Source organism: Meriones unguiculatus, chromosome 15, assembly GCF_030254825.1.
Source record: "Meriones unguiculatus strain TT.TT164.6M chromosome 15, Bangor_MerUng_6.1, whole genome shotgun sequence".
NCBI lineage: Eukaryota > Metazoa > Chordata > Mammalia > Rodentia > Muridae > Meriones > Meriones unguiculatus.
The window spans coordinates 61,913,908-61,934,227 of NC_083362.1; the positions used below are offsets into that span (position 1 = coordinate 61,913,908).

Consider the following 20,320-nt stretch of genomic DNA (forward strand, 5'->3'; position numbering starts at 1 on the left):
GCGGGTGTTGGATAGCAGAGGACCAATAGTATGCTCTACGTGATGAGGGGCTGGGCTACCGGCGCTCTAGTTTGTCCCTCTCGCCACCCCGTAGATGCAAGATTGTTGCGGTGTTGCAGAAATCCAGCTTTCGAACTGTGGACGTGCGTGCGGCTCGGCTGACGGGACCTTAGTAGCGACTTCTGGGGTGGGGGTGGGAGGACGAGTGACGAGGTTCGGTGTCGGCGCTAGTCGATCGGTTGGGTAGCTTCCGACTGGTAACTGCTGGACTGGATTTGAGTCTGGGTGTTCTCCTTTTAAGACCCTAAACCTATTTACCGCAGAACTGAATTGGTGCCAGTGAGTGAGGGCCGAGGCGTCTTTCTGCGTGCGGTTGGCCAAGCCGGGCCAGCTGGAGACGCAGTAGTAGAGTCTTTGGAGGACTGTGTCTCCCCTTCGTTCCTGCTCCAGGAGCTGCTTGTGAATAGTTCTTCAGCCATGGCGCCGGCTCCAGGTGCAGCCTCAGCCCCTGCCTCGGTCTCCCTGTTGGACCTCAGCGTGGACGCTCCACTCCTTCGGGGCCTGAGCCTGGTGAGCCAAGCTCCCGGTGATGCTCTGACCGGGGCGCCGCGTCCTTCCTGTCCAGGTATCCGGGGTGCTTTGGGGTGGACCTCTGAGGAACGTGGAAAACTTTTACACCGTGCTTTCCCAGTTTAGGAATCCGCACTGATTCCTTCCGTTGGACACATTTTCCTCCAATATATTTTCAACCTTGGGTGGTTTACAGTGCTGGCCCATGAATTGTCGCCAAATAACTAGCTGATGTTTATATCTAGTCAGATTCATACAACTGCTTTTAAAACTCAGTTCCTAGGTCTCTTGGCCTGTGTTTTCTTGCATTTTTCTTAGGTTGCCTGTCCATTGTAACTGGAACTGTAAGATGTAAATTGGTATTTAGGAACTGGTTATATGTAGTTAAAAGTAATTTTAATCTGGGAGTTGTGGCACACACCTGTAATTTCAACACTTAGGAAACTGAGGACAAAGGAGATGTGGGCGTTCAAGAATATCCTTTACTGTACAGTGAGAACTTATCTGAAAAAAGAAAAAAATGTTTTAGGTGCTAGAGAATACATTCTCTAGCTCAGTAGTAGACCTGGGGTCCATCCCCAGTACCGCAGAAGTATTATTCTAGGGTTTACTGGGAAGGGAGCTGAAGTCCAGTTACCTTTAAGACACCTTGGAGTATGTTTTGGTTATGTATCAAGATGTGCAAGATTCTCCCTGGACTTGTTTTCCTGGGTGTGTGCTTGCTCATCCTCAGAGAGGCCACTGTGTACACACACACAAGTTTACTGTTGGGAGCAAAAGAGCATAAGGGGCTACCCAGTATGCATATCAGTGAGGTGTTTGTTTGGTTTTGAGAACTGCATAGTCTTGGTTGGCCTGGAACTCATTATGTAGACCAGGCTGACCTCTAACCCATAAAGATCTGCCCGCCTCTGCCTCCCGACTTCATCGCCATGCCCCGCTTCAGTTAAGTTTGATATACAGAGCTAGGTGAACGTTTAGAGTTAGCCTTTACTGTGCATCTGAAGATTTGGAAACCATGGGTTCGGGAAGAATTTTCCTGATCGATGGCTCAGTTTTGAAATATTACCCTTGCTAAGAGGTTCTTCAGATGTGTTGGGTAGCACTTAGTAGACTGAAAAAGGGGGAGATGGTCAGATGCAACTCAGTGGTACAGAACATGCTTGGGATATGTGAGGTCTTAAGTTAAAGCCCTAAGACCAAAAAGAAAGAGTTAGTCTTACTATCATTTGTTTTCTACAGAATTTCCCCTAAACAATCTATTTTGATAATTGAAATGTAATAGCTATGTTAATTTTACATGTATCTTTTCAAAAGTGTATTTTACAAAATAGTTACTGTATCATTTATTTCCTGGCTACCAGATTGTAAATTCTTGGCAGGCAAGATGGTACCACCTTTTTCTTCTGTAGTACCCTTTTACAAGTCAGTCAGGAGAGTTCTAGCTATTGTAGGTTCACTGTAGATTGGATAGAATCCCTCCCTACTTCCAGTTACACTCTTCTTCTGTTCAGGAGAGAGCACAAGCTCAGGAAGAAAAGTAGCTCCATGTTCTCTGGATATCTCAGACAAATTGTTTTGTTCAACCTGTGACCAGATCTTCCAGAACCACCAGGAGCAGGTAAGGCCAGAGCATGGGGCTAGATGTTAGAAGCAGAGGTATGATGGTGGGGGTCGTTAAGCATGCATTTACCTTCAGTTAATAAAGATCCATACTTTCTCTACTGGACTTAGTGCTAGCCTCGTTATACTTCCTAGAGTCTGTGGCTAGCTTTGCCTACTATACAAGCCCAAGATGCCCCCTCTTTTCCTTCGTACCAGAGAGAACATTATAAGCTTGATTGGCATCGCTTTAACCTAAAACAACGTCTCAAGAACAAGCCTCCCCTGTCTGCTGTGGACTTTGAACAGCAAAGCTCCACAGGTAATGCTTGGTTTGGGAAAGCCTATATTGGGTGTAAGAGGTCTGGGTGGAGAAGGCCACATGGGGTTTGAAGAAAGGTCAAGGGTGGAGTGTCAGCTTATACATCCGTGTTTATCTTCAGGAGATCTTTCCAGCATCTCGGGATCAGAAGACTCAGATTCAACTAGTGAAGAGGACTCGCTGTCACTGGATGAGGGGAGAACGGAATTTGAGAAACATAACCGACCCCGAGGATTCTACCCACATCGGGTCCTTTTCCAAAACGCCCAGGGCCAGTTTCTTTATGCCTATCGATGTGTCCTAGGCCCTCACCAGGCAAGTTACAAAACAGGTTGTGTATTCAGTGCTTTCACACACCCACCCTAGGTTTTCTTTAGCCGGTGCATGTTTAATTCTTCCCTTTTGGGTAAGGTATTTTTTTTCTTTCTGTCTTTTTTTTTTTGTTTTTTTTTTTTGAGAGGGTTTCTGTGTAGCTTGGCTGTCCTGGGAATTGATATGTAGACCAGGCTGGCATCGAACCCAAAGCTCTATCTGCCTCTGCCTTCCCAAATGCTGGGATGACAGGTGTGCGCCCCTGCGCCCAGCTTAAGGCATAATTTTGACAACATAATCTTGAATTGAAACTGGTCAGAATCTTGAAAGGGTCAAGTGCAATGGGATTGAATCTATATTGTGAATCTACCTTTCCCATCTTTTACCAGTACCTCTCCAAGCCTCATATATCCTTTGTGAAATGGACGTGAGTCCAAGGTGATTATAATAAATGAGATAATGCAAGTGTAACACTTGGTTTCTTGTTCTCAGTGTGTGCACCGTGTGGAATGTTTCTGTCATATCTGCCATCTAGGTTCCGCCAGAAAAGGCAGAATTGCTGCTACAGAACCTGCAAAATGGAGGTCCCAGATACTACGTGGTGCTCATGGCTGCTGCTGGGCATTTTGCTGGCGCTGTTTTTCACGGGTGAGAGGGTGCTGCATGGGCTAAGGATGAACCCCATTAACCTGGGAGCACCACGTGGTCTCCGGTACTGAGTATGTGCCATCTACAGAAGAGAAGTGGTGGCACACAAAACCTTTCACCGTTATACCGTGCGGGCCAAGCGGGGCACAGCCCAGGGGCTTCAGGATGCCCAGGGTAGGCCATCACGCTCTGCTGGAGCCAACCTGAGGCGTTACAACGAAGCCATGCTATATAAGGTGAGGTAGGCCTCCCAGATCTGATAGCCCTCCGATCTCTCAGTTGTAATTTTCTGCGTAGACAATAGGGATCTCTCATTGTTTCTGTCTTCCTTTCCTTTTGTGTGATCGAAGGCCTTTGTTTGGCTTGGAGACTTTTCTAAGGTAACAAATGAAAACATGCTAAGTAGAGTTACTCTCTTTAGGATGTTCGTGACCTTCTGGCAGGGCCAGCCTGGGCTAAAGCACTAGGGGAGGCTGAAACAATACTGCTACGTGCCCCACGCTCTGGCCGGTCCTTGTTCTTTGGAGGCCAGGGAGCACCCCTACAAAGGGATGATTCCCGACTTTGGGATATCCCCCTCACCACCCGCAGACCCACTTTTGGCGAGCTTCAGCGTGTACTCCATAAGCTGACTACCTTGCAGGTGTATGGTGAGCTATTCCAAACCTTGGGACCTCATACACAGGCATGTGTATTCATGGGGTTTTCTGGCTCATGACTGCAGCCCAACTGACCTGAGCTGGCTTCTCCACACCTAAGTTTGAAAAAGAATTTTTTGGTTCGTGGCAGATGAACACCCTCGGGAACTAGCCACATTTCACTCACCTGAGACATACTGGAAACCAGTGAGAAAGAGCAAAATGGCTGCTGAGAAAGAAGAAACAAAGGTCCCCAGTGATACAGATAAGGCACTTGAGCAGGATGAAGAATCACTCAGACAAGGTTTGTGTACCTTCTGATATAGTCCAATATATCTGCATGTCTGCCTTGGAAATGCAGTGGCCAGTTCTCATTACTGACCCATTGACCAGTTGGTAGATGAGCCCTTAAACCACGCCCATGGCCAATCCACTCATCCCCACAAGCATCTGTTTGTAAAAGAAGGTATGTTGTAGTGAGAAAACTATTTTTTTCTTTTGAGTGCCCCACTTCTGCCCAGCCTGGTCTAGAACTCAGTGTAGCTCACACTGGCCTTGAAATCACAGCAGTCTTCCTGCCTCAGCCTCCCAAATGCTGGGATGACACACCTGAGCCACCACGTCAAGCTGCTTATTGAGGCAGGGTCTTTGTTGTCTAGCCCAGGCTGGCATGGAGCTCTCTATGTATCCCAGGCTGATCTGGAATTCACTGTCCTTCTGCTTCTCGTATCTGAATGCTGGGATGCACTACCATATCCATCAGCTAAGACATGTTTAGTGACCTTGCCAAATGTTACTACTGCTCATAGATAATTCCTGGTACTTAGGATGGAGGGAATGAATGTGTTGTTTGAGTTTGATTGGATGCTGTGTTTTGGGCTACTGGTTGCTTTCCTCTACTTTGTTTTTTGAGGATTTTTGTGGTGGTTGTTTGAAACATGATCTTACTATGTAAACCAGGCTGGCCTCAAACTTTCAGAGATCCATCTGCCTCTGCCTCCCAAGTGCTGGCGTTAAAGGCATGTACCAGCACACTGGTGTTTGTATTTGTTTTGTCCTAATGCTGCCCATTGGAAGAGTCCAGGGACAGAATGAAAACACTTCATTTCAGGATGATCTGGAATATCTTTTTATAAATCCGAGGGCACCCACATCTACACCCTCTCCCTAGTCCTTATGTAGATCTAATGTCATATTTTTTTCCTAGGTTCAGAGTCTCAGGAAGAAGAAGGTTCCCAAGTAGAGTTGGAGCTAGTAGAATTGACACTGGGGACCCTCAATCTTCGTGAATTTGAGGTATTGCCCAAGCGGAGGAGGAGGAAAAAGGAGAGAAATCAAGACCAGCAGTGTGGGGCACATGTGACTCCTCTTCAGCAACCTCAAGAACATGAGCCATTCTCACAGCCAGCCCAAGTGGTTACGACCCCAGTGGACACTTTGGTTGATGAGGCTAAAGCCGCTGGTCAGCCAGAGCTCTGGGATACGCTTCTAGCTGCTTGCCGAGCTGGGGAGGTTGAGGTGCTAAAGCTGCAACTAGCCACTGGGCCTGTAGACCCTGGAGTTACGTCCCTACTCAATGCCCCTTTGGGATCTGGTGGCTTTACTCTCCTGCATGCTGCAGCCGCAGCTGGAAGAGGCTTAGTAGTTCGTCTGCTTTTGGAGGCAGGTGCTGACCCCACTGTGCAGTAAGTATCTCCACCCTGAGCCAGTTTAGGTATATAGAGAGCATAACATGGTAGCTCATGTTGGCACTTGATCCTTGGGTGATGCCAGGAAAAACAGGAGGCAAGTTGAACTCAGTTTTGTGTTTTTGTCCTTAGGGACTCTAGGGCTCGGCCACCTTATACCGTAGCAGCTGACAAATCAACGCGTAATGAATTCCGAAGGTTCATGGAAAAGAATCTTGATGCCTATGATTATAACAAGGCTCGGGTGAGCTGGAAAAGGAGCTACAGAGTGGGAGGGCATCCTAGATTCTCATCAGGTCCTTTCTACTTCCTTGTAGTTTTACAGTGTCTTTGGGTAATCCTCCAGGTTCCAGGGCCACTGACTCAAGAGATGGAGGCCCGGCAGGCTACAAGGAAAAAGGAGCAGAAGGCAGCTCGACGGCGACGGGAGCAACAGCAGCTAAAGCAGAAGGAGCAGGAAGAACAGGAGCTAGAAGAGCGACGGCGATTTGCTGCCCTCAGTGACCGAGAGAAGGTGAGGCTGTAGACTCTTGCGCTACAAGGCTTCCAGAAGAGCCTACCTCCCGTCCCCAGATGGAGCTGCATGCTGTTCACCTCTGGGACTTGTCTGTTACAGCTTTTCTGTTTTGCAGAGAGCTCTGGCTGCAGAACGCCGGCTTGCTGCCCAGTTGGGAACCCCTTGCTCTCCAGTTCCTGACCCTGCAGTTGTCAATGCCGGGTACGGGGCCAGGGGATGAGTTAAAGGGTGGGTAAGGGGAATGAGTGCCTTCATGGTGTTCAGAAGGGTCATGGAGGGGACTTGAGATTCCCTGGGACCTTTAAGGACTGGGCAATGTCTAGATGGGAAAGATGTGGAGTACCTGTCCACTCATTTTTTCTTCCTTATGTTCAGGCGCTGTTGGAGTTGTGGAGTGTCCCTCCAAGGCCTCGTTCCCTTTCACTACCTCAACTTCTCTTTCTGCTCCACACGTTGCCTCCGAGATCATCGCAGTCAGGCAGGGAAGCCTTCTTCCTGATTTCTTACAGCCACCTGGGGCCAACTGTGGGCCCTGAGAGGACATATCCAGACGTAGAGCTCTCTTTCCTTCTTGTGAAGCTCAACATTATTTGGAAGATGGGGGTGAAGGACACTCAGGAACCAGGGCAAAGACAGGGCCACGGAGGTGTGTGGAGCCAGGACTGTCTTTGGAATTTTAATCACAGTAAAGTTTGGAAAGGAAACTGTATGTGTACTTACATTCAGAGGGATTGTAGCCTTTGATTCTTACGGTCACTGTGGCCTGCACCAAGGGATCCTGCCCTGTGTCCCAGACTCAAGGGTAATCTTTCTTTCAGTGCCCACTTAACTCCATTGGTTCATAGGAATTTTGTTGCTCTGAGAGAACATAGGTATACCCCCAATGCAAAGTGCTATTGAGGATAGGCGTATCCAAAAATTGGATTTTTGGGTCATGAGGCACATTTTCTAGTTCCAGCAAAGTGATTTTGTTGATTGATCTGCTAAACAGCAGAAGTCTTGGCACATAGAGGGTCTGTTGTGGGCCCCGGTTTGTCCAGTATCGGCCCAAGTTAAACCCATTGATCCACACTTGGCCCTGGAGGAAGGGACAGAGTGGAAAAACAAAGGGTCAGCCCTCTCTCTACAGGGTGGATTCACCCCCTTCCAAGTTTCTAATCAGAGTACTAATTCCTGTTCCCACTTAGTTTTTCTTGCATGTGCCCCCACAATTCCTTCTACCACCATTAGCAATACCTTGGTCCAGCCAGGTAGATAGAGAAACGTGTCCCCAAGTAAGCCTACAATTGAGAACGTCGTGGAGTAGAAGGCAGGGACAGAGGGAGCTTCGGGCTGGGCTCTTTTCACCAGCTGCAGGGGGAACCACCACCTCACCAGCTTATCCACTTTGAGAGGGAATATCAGCCACTCGGTGAGGATTGTCTGCCCCAGAAGTGGTGGCTCTAACAGGCCCTGTGGGGAAGCAGATGAAAAGGCATTCACTGTGTTGGGTCCCACAATGTAAGTGGCCATGTCCACATCCTCTGCCTAGGCCTGAGGACAGAGTTCTTCCATTAGGTGTTGTTCAAGAGAGGTGGTCAGGAAGGGTATTGGGGAAGAACAGGCAGAAGCAGCTCACCTTGAAGTCGCTGTGGTTAGACCCGAAGCTGAGCCTCCCCATATTCTCCAGCAGTATGTCCAGCTTGGCCCCAGCCTTCATAGTCAGGTACAGTTGGTGTTTTAAGTTCCGCTCCAGAACACCCTTGAATACCTGTGGATAAGCGATAGGCTCTTGCTGGACCACATGCAGGTAATCCCAGCCCTCAGGGAGGTAGAGGCAGGAGGATCTCTGAATTCAAGGCCAGCCTAACCTTCAAAGTAAGACCAGGACAGCCAAGGCTACACAGAGAAACCCTGTCTCGAAAAAAAACCAAAAAGCTGGGGGAAGGGGAAGGAGGAGGTGCTCTGGTAAACCAAGGGCCTAGTATTTAGTTCTTGGCCACTACACAGTGAGTCACATTGAACACTTTGCAGGGCAAGGAGAATCATCTTGTTGGCTATCATTCTGCTTTTTTGAGACAGGGTCTCTATTGTAGTCCAGACTGCCAAAATTCACTATATAGCCCAGGCTTGTGATTTCCCTGCTTCAGCCTACTGAGTGCTAGGAATGCAGGTATGCCCCATCATGTTCCTAGTTTAAAAACTATCCTTAACTATGATCTCCCCTCATCCCAGCTTATAACCATGTGGGCAGACAGGTGGGGAAGGAATGGAGATGGGAAACTTCATAGCTATAGTGTGTTTCAGGAGGGAATGAAAGCGAGATCGTAAGTTGATTAGGAATTAGGTTCTTACCCCATCTACCATCACATAGGCACGGTCATGAACTCCATTATTTGGCACCCAGAATGGTGTTGGTTTAAAAACAGAGTAAGTCATATAGGTACGGTACAACATGAAGCCATGGTCCTAGATACAGAAGGATGATACAGAAGTTTTAAGATGAACTGTGACAAGAAGAGGAACTGGGAGGAAGACTAGCAGCAAAAGGGGCTTTTGGCTGTAGCTCTCGAAGGAGCCTGCCATTCCCATCAGATGTGAGTTTATGCCTTACCTGCTTGACAGCCTCAAAGGTCAATGGCAAAACTGAATGGATGGGGCCGTGGGGGCAGAGAAAGTCTAGGAAAGCCAGTAAATTCCCATCCTGTGAGCACAAAGGGCAACCAAACTGCTCAGTTTCTGAATTGAGGGCTGCTCAGGATAACTGATTCAGAAAACAAAATGATACAAAATTTTTAAAAGGGAGGGGAGGGGAGGGACTTACCAGGTTCATAGTCAAAGGTCCAAGCTTCATCTTGGGGCTCGGAGGAGGTAAAGGTCCCAAGGGAATTTCCTGGAACTGAGCCCAGATTCTCTCAGTAGTCATAGGAAAACCAAAATAATCCAAGGCTCTAAAAGGCTCTTGACCTGGAACCCAGGGATGGGCTGCAGGGAGCCATGAAGACCCTATCATTTTTTCTCATGTGTGATTCCCCAGATGGACCTATGTGAGTGGGAAATGCTTCATTGAAAGCTAAAGGACTCTGTTGGCCACACACGCACCACCAGTTTGTAGGGCTCCTTTACAATGTGGGTACTCTCCCTTCTCCCCAATTAATAAAAGGGCACCTTGCTGATGACACTTCGAATAGCAAAAAGCTTAGGTGTGGGGTCCCCTGCTTCAGATAGGGGTGCATCGTAGTCGTAGCTGGTGGTGATTGGGAGGAAGCGCCCCTTCTCGTCAGCACCTGGGGTAAAGCAATTGAATTGATTCAGCACTGTCTCGGGTGATAACGCACCGGGCACAGCGCCTTGTGCAGAGGGTAGTGGTCGTCATACACAGCTACACGTCCTGATCTGTCCAGCCCAAGATTCCAATTCCTTGTTTCCTCCCTGCTCCCACCACAGGCATGGTACTCACCATTCCAGTATCCAAAGTTAGTGCCTCCATGGAACATATACCTAAAGTGGGGGTGGGCGGGAAGAGAGGGCAAAATCTGACCTATGGAATCTTAACTTTAAACCCCAGCTCCCAGGAACAGATTGTGTCTCCAGTTACATGTTCACACTGGCTCCCATCTTGAGCATTTTTTCTAGGGCTTGGGCAATAGTTGGACTGGACCGTGTGGAATGATTTTGGCCCCAGTAATCCAGCCAGCCTGTATAGTACTCAGAGTTCACCTAGAGGGAGAAGCGAAAGGAGCCACAGTGAGGTAAGAACGAGCTGGACCCATTCCAGACAGATTATTTTTCTCATTCCCCTTTCTGATGGCCTCTCACCAATGGCCCATGGGGTTCATAATTCCGAAGCATGGAAAATATTTTGGTTACATTGTCAGCTGCAAAAAGAAACAAGGGTAAAGAAAAACCCCAAATATCACAGAGGAGGTGCCCATGTCCCAGATTCTACTCCCAACCCTTCTTTAGGAGACCTGGGCCAAAATCTATAGTGGTGTAGAGGCCCTGAAGGGAACCACATTTGAGTCCATGAGGCCCATCTGTGGTGAAGAGTAAGATCTTGTCTCCTAGTAATGCACGGAAGAGGCCGGCCAGGTGTTTCATGTACTTGAAGTCACAGGCCTTGTAGCTACCGTACTCATTCTCCACCTGCCAGGAGAAAGGAAGAAGAGCCCAGGTATGAGACAAAGAAGGTTAAGGCCACCTTGTACCTACTTCTCCTGCCCAGCCCACTTCCCATCCATACCTGAATGCTAATGATGTTTCCCCCATTGTGATAGAGAAATGGATATATCTTCGGCAGCAAGACCTCGAACCAGGAGTCCACAGCAGCAAGGAAGGCTAAAGGAAGGAGTAGTGTGTTCTGCTTTTTGGGGGACATGACCTTTACAGCTCACGCCTCTTCCAGCATCCCTGATAGATCCAAGGTGCTAACTCTGGGCCATTGCTTCCCTTTCCCTGGCCCACAACTAAATCTAGAGCACTGACTTTTAAAAAAACATTATTTTTATTTATTTATTTTTATGTGTATGAGTTTTGCCTGCATGTATGTCTTTGCACCATGTGCTTGGTGACTGCAGAGGAGGCTAGAAGAAGGGTTTAAATCTTCTGGAACTGGAGTTACAGACAGTTGTGAGCCACCATGTGGGTCCTGGAAATCAAACCTGGGTCCTCTAGAAGAGCAGTCGGTGCTCTGATGAGCCGAGCCCCCACTCCAGTCTCAGGAGCAGTGACTTAGAGAAGACTCTAGAGCACAGGAAACGGTAGTGGTTCCTAAGACTCTTTGTAAGGAAAAGGCTAAACACATAGCATGGCGCTATTATATAATCACCTTGCACCTGAGAGTGTTGTAAAAGTTCACAGAAAAGTAGTCTTTGACCTGTATGAACTCTGTAATCCCAGCGCTCTGGAAGGCAGAGGCAGGCAGATCTCTGAGTTAGAGGCCAGCCTGGTCTAAAAGTGAGTCCAGGACAGCCAAGGCTACACAGAGAAATGCTGTCTCAAAAAAAGAAAGAAAAGGAGAAAAGGAAAGCCCATGTGATTTCATGCCTTAAATTCTCAACTCCTACTTAAGACTTTTACGATTCCCTCAGTGACTTCATGCATGTTATATCCTGTACCCAATTCTTTTTCTCTCATCCTTTTTGCCTAGCCCTAATTTATGTCTCAATTCTGTCTTTATGCTCATGTTTTAAAATTACATCTATTTATCTATTTATCTGTCTGCCTATCTATCTATCTATCTATCTATCTATCTATCTATCTATCTATCTATCTATGTGCATGTGTATGCTATTAAGATATGCGAGCTGGAGCCTGTAGCAGTGGCATATGCCTGTAATCCCAGCAGAGGCAGGCGGACAGCCAAGGCTACACAGAGAAACCCTGTCTCTAAACCTGGGCTGGAGATGGCTCAGAGTTAAAAGTACTGTTTGCTCTTCTACAGGTCCTAAGTTCAAGTCCCAGAAACCACACGGTGGCTCACACCCATCTGTGAGATCTGGTGCCCTCTTCTGGCCTGTAGACAGAACACTGTTTACATAATAAATATATCTTTAAAGCAACAACAAGGGCATGCCTGTAATCCCAGCTCTCTGAGAGGCAGAGGCAGGTGGCTTCACTGCTAGTTTGAGGCTAGTTTTGGTCTACAAAGTGAGTCCAGGACAGCCAAGAGAAACCCTGTCTTGAAAAAACAAAAACAACAATAACAAAAAATGTTTAAAAAAAAATACCTCAGCTGAGGGGTGATTTGGACCAGCAAATAGCAGTGAGGGAAACCTGAACTTGTTAGATTCTATATTGTTGAAGGTAAACACTGGTGGTGTGTGTGTGCATGTATGTGAATACATGTATGTGTCATGGCAAATTCATGAAAGACAACCTTCAGGAGCCAGTTTTCTTCTACCATTTGGGTCCCAAACATTGAACTCAGGTCATCAAAGCTGGTGACAGGCATTTTCACTCATGCATTAATTCATCTTTTTAGACAGGCTTCTTTTGTAGCCCTGACTGACTGTCTTGGAAATCAGACTGGTGGTAAACTCAGAGATCCACTGCCTTCTGAATGCTGGGATTAAAGGCGTGTGCCGAAATGCCAACTAAATCTTCCTTTTTGTTGTTTACTTTCTCCTGTAAGCCCCTAAAGCAGACATGGAACCCAGTGTCTGTAATCCCACCACAGTAGGACCAGAAATTCAAGGTCAGTCTCTGCTAGCAACAAGATTGAGGCCATCCTGGCCCACATGAGAACCTGTCTCAAAATAAACAAGCTTCTACTGTTCCTTGTAAGAATTGATCCTTTGGTTACACAGTTGCACATTACTTTAGGCAGTCTCTTTTAAGGCTTCACAAATCATACTTGAGCATTTGTGTCTGTAACTGTTTCACTAATGGCAGGGTCCAGTATTGTTGAAGTATCTCTGGCCATTGAGGGCAAAGCTGAACAAATATCAGTTTCTAAGTAGATTCAGTGAAAGATATTTTAAAGGACATTTAAAAAAAATTTTAAGACAGGGTTTCTCTGTGTAGCCCTGGCTGGCCTGAAACTCGGAGATCTACTGTCTCTGCTTCCCAAATGCTGGGATTAAAGATGTATGCTACCACTTCCTGGTCATTTTTAAATTCTTTTTTGTTGTTGTTTTCAAGACAGGGTTTCTCTTGTGTAGCCTTGGCTATCCTGGACTCGATCTGTAGACCAGGCTGGCCTTGAACTCACAGTAAGATGCCTGTCTCTGCCTCCCACAGTGCTGGGATTACAGGCATGCACTACCACACCTGGCTTTTAAAAATATCTTAAATGGAGGGTGGAGAGATGGCTCAGCAGTTAAGGCATGGGCTCAATTCTCAGCGCCCACATGGCACCTCACAGCTATCTGTAACTCAAAGAGCTGACACTGTCACACAGACATACATGTGTGAAGCAGACAAAACACCAATGGATATAAATAAAATATTTTAAAAAATCTTAAGTCATTTAATTATTTTTCTTCTTATGTTTTGCATAAAGGAGGCTCATCCAGGCGCATATGAAACCACATTTATTCACTCAACAAATATTCATGGGAGCTGATTATGCTTCAAGTACTGTTCTAGATGTATAGAAGGAAGAAGATAGAAAGAACCTTTGTCTTATGGATTCTCTCCTCCGAGTGAAGGCAGACATTAAAGAAAAAGAAAAAAGAAAGAGAAACTACAGTGTGTATTAGTGCCAAGAAGAACAAGGCAGGAAAGGAGGCATACAACAGGTTCAGTATGGAATGCTTAAAATTTACAAGGTCGTGTCACCGAAGGTGATTTCTGCAGAGGTGCTGAGGGAACACCACATACAAATGCCTTAGAACCTGAAGCTTATGAAGAACAGCAATTGGACAGTATGGGACCAAATGAGCAAGACAGGAGGGCAGACACCAGGGAGACAGGCCCAGGGCCTTGGAGACTGTTTTAAGAAGTATGTGGTTCATACTGAATGAGATGAGAGTTTATTAGGAAGGTTTAAGCAGATTTTTGATTTGACCCAAGATGTATTTTTAAACTGTTTTCACAGTTTAAAATACAGGAAAGAAGGCCAACGAGGAAGAGCATGCTATCAAGATGCTAGTGAGGGCTGGCTTGGAGCAGTAGGTGGCAGCGGACGTGATCAGAAGTATTTCAACTTGCTACTTCTTGGAAGGTGAGCTTGAACCTGTGTCTACCTGGTAAGGGTTACAGGTGAACATCACAGGCCTCCTATGCATCTTACATTGTTACAAGTTCTATTTAGAACAGGGACTGGATCTCTCAGTTCTAGCATCCTGCTAGACATGAAGGAAAGAATAAATGTACGACCTCCAAATGAGGAATGGCCTCTTGTTCAGGCAGATACTTGTCTCAACTCACCTGGATCTGAGGTTCTCAGACGAATGTTAGGTTTTCGAAGCAACCAAGATGGGAGACCTCCCTTGAGAAAAACATAAAAGGAAAAACACGTAGGGGTTTTTGTTTTGACATAGGATTTCACTCTGTGGTCAGGTTAGCCTCAAACTTAAACAACAATCTTCCTGTCTCAGCCTCCCAAGTGCTAGGATTACAGGATAAGGCACCTCTTGAGCTACAGATAGGTTTTGTTTTGGGGTGCATGGGAGAGGTAAGGAGGAAGGGAGTTGAGTAGGCAGAAAAGAGTAGTGGAAACCCCAGGAGAACTTCATCTTCAGTCCCACCCTTTTCCAACTAACTCACCATCTCCCACTCTGCACAGATGTAAGGTCCTGGTCTCAGTATGACCAACAGGTTCACTTTAGCTGCCTCATTCAGAAAGGCAATGAGGTCCCGGCTGCCATTAAAGTTATAGACCCCAGGCTCTGCCTCATGGTAGTTCCAGGGCACATAACTGAGAAAGGAAGACGTTAACAGGACCCAGAGGTACTTAGGAGACTCAGGACTTAAGAGACTCAGCTAGAAGGAGGTTCTGGGCTGCCCTTTCCCACCCTTGCCTGAGGAGTCCCGGGACTCAAACCCTTTTCAAACCCAGTTTTCCTGGGACCCCTTTTAAGGAAGGGTAAACCTTGCTTCCGCAAAGCTCTCACGAGCCCTCCTTACAACTGCACAGCGTTGAGGCCGCTCAATTTCATCTTGAGGAGCCGGTCGGCCCAAAGTACCGGAGGTACGCGAAAGTAGTGCAGGCTGCCAGAAATGTAACGGAACGGGACCCCGTTCAGGAGGAACCTGTCATGTTGCCGATCCACTACGAAGGAGCGAGTGAATCTCCCTTCTGCCTGCAAGGGAGAAAGGCCTTGCTCAGCAGAAGTCTGGCGGGAGGGCCAGTGTCTGCCCAGTGCTTAAGTAACATAACTGGCCCTGTCGGTGGTTGACCATCTCTCCTCTTCCGGATCTGTTTCGTTTTCCCCACACCCAGACAGGCAGTTCGACCATCCATCTCAGTTTACCTGAGACAGCAGCACCAGCAGCACAAGCCGCAGCAGCAGGGAGGGCAGGTCGGGCGGCATCTTCGGAGCCACAGAACTTACAGGGTTCTTGTACTCGGCGAGGGCTGTCCCGCCCATCACGTGTCGGGTTCCTGGGAGGGAACCTCATCAAGCAAAGGGGCGGAGACCACCTCAAGTCTTCAGGCAGTTAACCCGGACTTTGCCTTTTGCCTGGAGCCGCCCACCACCCTCCAGTTTGTAAAATCCTCGACCTATTACTACTCAGTGCTGTTCTCGAATCAGCTTCATCAGCATCACATGGGAGCTTGTTAGAAATGCAGAATCTCGGGTCCTACCCCGGACCTATGGAATCAGAGTCTGTATTTTAACAAGAAACCTTACTCTTCTACAGTGAAGTCTCTGAGGGCTGGTAGGACGTCAGAAATCTTCGTTACTAGTAAAGGATCTGGCACATATCAGGTTAAATCTATGTGAATGGTAGCAGTAGGGCTAAAACAGGTTCAGAAACAATGAAAAACGTAGCAAATCCTCACAGTAATCACGACTATGGAAAGCGGAAACCGGGTACAAGGAGCCTGGTCACTGAATCTTTTTTTTTTGGAAGTACAACCCTTTCCAATATATCCCTGACTGTCTGGGCAAGAGATGTGACGCAAACTGCATGGTGCAAAGGCTTGGAAGTCTACTTTTCCATTTATTCTGCCTTCACAGCTGTAGCTTTGAGGATCAAGGTAGAAAATACTATTATTTCTGCTTATTTTTGCATATTTTAGGCTGTATCAAATATCTTAAGAAAGATTTAATCTTAAAACAACCCATCAAATAATCCTTCTTCTTATCTTAGACAAAAAAAAAAAAAAAAAAGAAAGAAAGAAAGATGGTTGGAAATATTAAGTGGTTGTCCAAAGTCACAACCAGTTCAGCAGAACTGGGATTGGAACTAGTTAGTCTGGCCTCACAATTCACAACACTTAGCCATAGGTACTGTCCTACAGCCAAGGAAAGTGAGAAGATCTGAGAAGCTAAATAACTTGCTGGAGGTCACACAGCTAGGAGACTGTTAGGACCAGATTGCGAAACTCGCACTCGGGTTCAAGGGCACGCTCCGACACTAGCTAAGGCAGCGGAGCACAGGCCAGGGCCCTGAAAGTGTTACGGGATCAGACCTCCAGGCGTCTAAAGGCCAGCACTCGCCCCCCTCTGGACCCTCCTCCAAGCTAGACTGTAGTAAGCCACTTTATGACCCCAGCGCTCGGGAGTTATGAGGCCTCCTACCTCCGACATTGGGGGACGGAGGTCCTAGGGGCCTCAGGCAAAGGCCGGCTTTGCTACAAGCCCCTGAGTCTTGACCCTTACTGAAGGCCAAGTGAGAACCCTAAGCAAGGTAGAGAAACCATTCCACCCCAGGTCTAGTCGGGCCCCCGCCTCTCACTTCCGGGTTCTCACATCCTCTTGCTGCCTTTTGTTGCTAGGACACAGCGGGCCGTTACTTCGACGCGAAGTTATGACGTCACAGTGACTTCCGCTCTTTTGCTCCGGCCCGAGCCAGGTCAGTGGGGAGTCTACTGGCAGACCTTGGGCTAAGTCCCGGGCGGCAGAGGGTGGGCTCGGCCAGAGGTGGGCTCCAGTCTCGCATCTCCTGCGCGGCCACCTCATGTCCAGCCTGCATGAGAGCGGGTCCTGGCCGAAGATGGGCCGGGGTTGAAGGAAGCGGCCTGGTAAGACGCCGCGTGGCCTTAGGCTTTGGGGTGCCAGAACTCAGTTGTCCTAGCGTTGGAGTCGCCAGGGCCTGTTTTCTTTATACATGAATCTGGGTTCCCGGAGCTGTGTCTAAGCTCGCCGTATTGGTACTTCAGTGGCTGCCAGGATTGTTCTGACCCGCGACCTGCTGTTTTCATTCCAGCATGATCCGCAGGTCCGCCAGCCCATCGCCTGGAAGAGCCCACTCTCCCTGGAAGAAAAACCATCCTTGAAGAGGATGACTGAGACGTTATGGGTCACGCACTGTGTGTCTGCTCCCGGGGGACTGTCATCATTGACAATAAGCGTTACCTCTTCATCCAGAAGTTAGGGGAGGGGTGAGTGTTTGGAAGTTACTTAGCTAGTAGTCCCAGGTCATTTAGGGACAATGGTCTGCCTTAGATTCTATGTCACCGGCTTCTTTAGCTGAATGGGTCAAGAAAGTGGATTCTGGACCCTAGCCTCCTGGATCCACCTTGTGTGCCCTTGAGTAAACTGTGGTTTCTTCTGCCTAACAGAGATGATTACATTCAGAGACGTGAAAACTAAGTGAGATAGTGTATATATTTTAACGTGTCACCCAGGGCCTGGCTCATGAGCGCTTGATAAATGTCTGTTTGCTCCTTGGTATTAACTGACTGTCTTGTGCTCAGATCAAAGAACCTCAGTGATTTCTGTGTCCCTGCTCTTGAGGAGCTCAGACCCCAATGGTCCTGAAACTATGAGAGCCACATCTTGGGAGGGATTCCCTCCATGTGAGAGGCACCCCTCCCTAAGGGAAATCCTCTGGTCCAAGCCATGTGGGAGATGACCGTAGTCCTTCACTGACCCCTTTGGCCCACAGTGGGTTCAGCTATGTGGACCTAGTGGAGGGGTTACATGATGGACACTTCTACGCCCTGAAGCGAATCCTGTGTCATGAGCAGCAGGACCAAGAAGAGGCCCAGCGAGAGGCAGACATGCATCGCCTCTTCCAGCATCCAAACATCCTTCGCCTCATGGCTTACTGTCTGAAGGAACGAGGTGCTAAGCATGAAGCCTGGCTGCTGCTACCCTTCTTCAAGGTCAGAACGACTGCTGGTTACAGAAGGAATTGAAACAGCCCTAGCAAGGGCTCCAGGCGATCAAATATAAACACACCAGAAACACATGTGGTTTTGGTGGTTTTGGCCACTTTAAATTTGGGGCTTAGAGGACTGTTGGGTCTTGTATGAACTAGATGCCCCCCAAAGCCTCAGATGATCAATAAGAGTATGTGTGGTAAAAGGGTTGACAGGCTGCCACAGAATAGAGATGAGTCCCGGGAAGTAGAGGCTTCAGAAACATCTCCACACAGGGAAACTTGTGTTGTAGAAAGGTACGCTGTGGAATGAGATAGAAAGGCTGAAGGACCAAGGCAACTTCCTGACTGAAGACCAAATCCTTCCGTTGTTGCTGGGTATCTGCAGAGGCCTTGAGGCCATTCATGCCAAAGGTTATGCACACAGGTCAGTGGGAAGGCCTTATGCTCTTTATGAGGGCCCAGGGGCAGAGAAGTGCCAAGAGAATTGGGGTTTCTCTGCACTGCCCCCATAGTGCTCCCTGGGACTCTCAGCTTCCCTGTCCAGGATGCCTCTGGGTCATTTTCACTTCCTCCAGGGACCTGAAGCCCACCAATATTTTGCTTGGTGATGAAGGGCAGCCGGTTTTAATGGACTTGGGTTCTATGAATCAGGCCTGCATCCAGGTGGAGGGCTCACGCCAAGCCCTAGCTCTACAGGTAAGAGAGTCTCCAGGCTCCTTTGGCCATCGCCTCCCCATCCCTACCTCATTCTGCTGCATGCACCAATTTGGTCACATGATATGGCTTGTGCTCCACTTTTGAGCTCTGGGGACACTGTTCCAGGACTGGGCGGCCCAGCGGTGCACCATCTCCTACCGGGCACCTGAACTTTTTTCTGTGCAGAGCCACTGTGTCATCGATGAGCGGACTGATGTCTGGGTGAGGAGCATATGGGTGGGAACCTGGGTGGAGAAAGGTGTGCTTTGTAGCTGCTATGGACTAATAGGAAGGAGACCTTTGGTTTCTGTTGCATGGAACCCCAGAACCACAGTATGTCTCCATACCCTCCACTTCCTTCCTGGGAACCATCACCAGCACTGTTCTCAGGAAGCCATGCAATCTCTGTGGCTGAACTGCTGGAGGCAGTAGCTAAGCGGGGGCTGTAGAGGCCTCCTGCAAACAGTTCCTCTGGGTGAGGTTGGCATATTTTTAGCTTACATGGTCTCCTTTTACCAGACAAGAAGGAGCGAGATGCCACTTTACACCTACCAGAAACTAACCAAATTATTCTCAGTCCCTAGGCTGTGTGCTTTATGCCATGATGTTTGGGGAAGGCCCTTATGATATGGTGTTCCAGAAGGGTGACAGTGTGGCTCTTGCTGTGCAGAATGAACTCAACATTCCACAAAGCTCCAGGTGAGCAGCAAGAGGGACACCAAGCATTGTAGACTCTTGCCTAGAGTCAGCCAAGTTGGAATCTTAGCAATTCCAAGTGTCCTCCAGTCCTCTGCCTTCCACTTCCCACAGGCATTCTTCAGCACTGCGGCAGCTTTTGGCCTCTATGATGACTGTGGACCCCCAGCAGCGCCCTCGCATTCCCGTCATCCTCAGTCAGTTGGAGGCATTGCAGCCACCAGCTCCTGGCCAGCATACTACCCAAATCTGATAATATCAGTGGGCATGTTGGGATGATGACCTTATGACCTTGAAACGGCTCTTACCCCTCATCGGAACTCCTTTCCTTCTACTCAGGATGGCTCTTAGAGCTGGGGCAAGGGTGGTGGGTCCTTGTATGCTTTGCTCCCTTATCCCAGTACCTAGGCAAGCAGCCAAGGGCGAGTTGGGAGAAAGTGAAACAGAAAATATGGCTCAGAGCTGGGCTGCTGAGTGTACATCATGTTCTGCCTCCAAATCTGGGAGCAGGCGAATATATAAACAGGAGAATAAAGTGAAAATATACCGTGTGGATTTTAGGTCAATGTGTCTGGAGGGAAGGAAGAATGAACTGTCTGGTTGCTATTTCCAAGGGAATAGCCCGGGAAGAGGGACTGGTATGATGTCAGGAGGCAGATGTACCTCTTGAGATCTGGCTGCTTGACAGCAGGCAGGTCTTTAAGCTTGCCTTAGTCAAAACTAGAGAGCCCCCAGCTTGAGCTGGTTTCTGCCTGTGCCAAGAACTGGAACCAGGATCCCCTTGAAAGCACAGTCAATTAGTTCTTTTTGTCATTCATTTCCCAGGGTGGGTTGCTTAGTCAGTATAGCCTAGCTTGGCAGGTTTGCCAAGTCCATGACCTCTGGGCGGAAGCACATCAGGTCTCCCATAGCCGAGGACAAAGGGAGTAGA

The 20,320-nt window shown here is 48.1% G+C and overlaps 3 protein-coding genes and 1 long non-coding RNA gene across 8 annotated transcripts; 3 read left to right on the forward strand and 1 right to left on the reverse strand.

Moving 5' to 3' along the window:
* Nucleotides 1-94: 94 nt before the first annotated feature.
* Ankzf1 (ankyrin repeat and zinc finger peptidyl tRNA hydrolase 1) lies at nucleotides 95-7,001 on the forward strand. Of its 3 annotated transcripts, XM_021664869.2 has the most exons (13): nucleotides 96-625; nucleotides 2,085-2,191; nucleotides 2,392-2,494; nucleotides 2,616-2,809; nucleotides 3,342-3,454; nucleotides 3,543-3,690; nucleotides 3,876-4,104; nucleotides 4,244-4,396; nucleotides 5,300-5,777; nucleotides 5,913-6,024; nucleotides 6,127-6,294; nucleotides 6,413-6,498; nucleotides 6,673-7,001. In XM_021664869.2, the coding sequence occupies exons 1-13, from the start codon at nucleotides 478-480 to the stop codon at nucleotides 6,794-6,796; spliced, it is 2,163 nt and encodes a 720-aa protein (XP_021520544.2). In that variant the 5' UTR covers nucleotides 96-477; the 3' UTR covers nucleotides 6,797-7,001. The 3 variants fall into 3 exon arrangements, with proteins under 3 accessions (XP_021520538.2, XP_021520544.2, XP_060224634.1); XM_021664863.2 differs by having other exon boundaries at nucleotides 95-625; nucleotides 5,913-6,294; XM_060368651.1 differs by lacking the exon at nucleotides 3,543-3,690 and having other exon boundaries at nucleotides 302-625; nucleotides 3,299-3,454.
* On the reverse strand, nucleotides 5,198-16,629 carry Glb1l (galactosidase beta 1 like). 2 transcript variants are annotated; one of them, XM_021664854.2, is made up of 17 exons: nucleotides 16,470-16,629; nucleotides 15,195-15,325; nucleotides 14,848-15,023; nucleotides 14,488-14,638; nucleotides 14,149-14,209; nucleotides 10,520-10,614; nucleotides 10,248-10,422; nucleotides 10,096-10,154; nucleotides 9,875-9,996; nucleotides 9,737-9,777; nucleotides 9,445-9,563; nucleotides 9,101-9,175; nucleotides 8,891-8,980; nucleotides 8,632-8,745; nucleotides 7,916-8,047; nucleotides 7,534-7,749; nucleotides 5,198-7,375 (listed from the first exon to the last, which is right to left on the reverse strand). In XM_021664854.2, exons 2-17 carry the CDS (start codon nucleotides 15,309-15,311, stop codon nucleotides 7,112-7,114), a joined length of 2,007 nt encoding a protein of 668 aa, XP_021520529.1. In that variant the 5' UTR covers nucleotides 15,312-15,325; nucleotides 16,470-16,629; the 3' UTR covers nucleotides 5,198-7,111. The 2 variants fall into 2 exon arrangements, with proteins under 2 accessions (XP_021520529.1, XP_060224635.1); XM_060368652.1 differs by having other exon boundaries at nucleotides 15,195-15,337; nucleotides 16,470-16,628.
* LOC132648098 (uncharacterized) lies at nucleotides 10,314-13,809 on the forward strand. The gene is made up of 3 exons (XR_009586474.1): nucleotides 10,314-10,450; nucleotides 10,554-10,700; nucleotides 13,280-13,809. It is a non-coding gene; the product is annotated as an uncharacterized LOC132648098 (long non-coding RNA).
* Nucleotides 13,924-19,940, forward strand: Stk16 (serine/threonine kinase 16). 2 transcript variants are annotated; one of them, XM_021664897.2, is made up of 9 exons: nucleotides 13,924-13,942; nucleotides 16,667-16,743; nucleotides 17,098-17,272; nucleotides 17,779-17,998; nucleotides 18,288-18,421; nucleotides 18,573-18,693; nucleotides 18,820-18,915; nucleotides 19,271-19,392; nucleotides 19,504-19,940. In XM_021664897.2, exons 3-9 carry the CDS (start codon nucleotides 17,187-17,189, stop codon nucleotides 19,640-19,642), a joined length of 918 nt encoding a protein of 305 aa, XP_021520572.1. In that variant the 5' UTR covers nucleotides 13,924-13,942; nucleotides 16,667-16,743; nucleotides 17,098-17,186; the 3' UTR covers nucleotides 19,643-19,940. The 2 variants fall into 2 exon arrangements, with proteins under 2 accessions (XP_021520572.1, XP_021520563.1); XM_021664888.2 differs by lacking the exon at nucleotides 13,924-13,942 and having other exon boundaries at nucleotides 16,698-16,912.
* The last annotated feature ends 380 nt before the right edge of the window (nucleotides 19,941-20,320 follow it).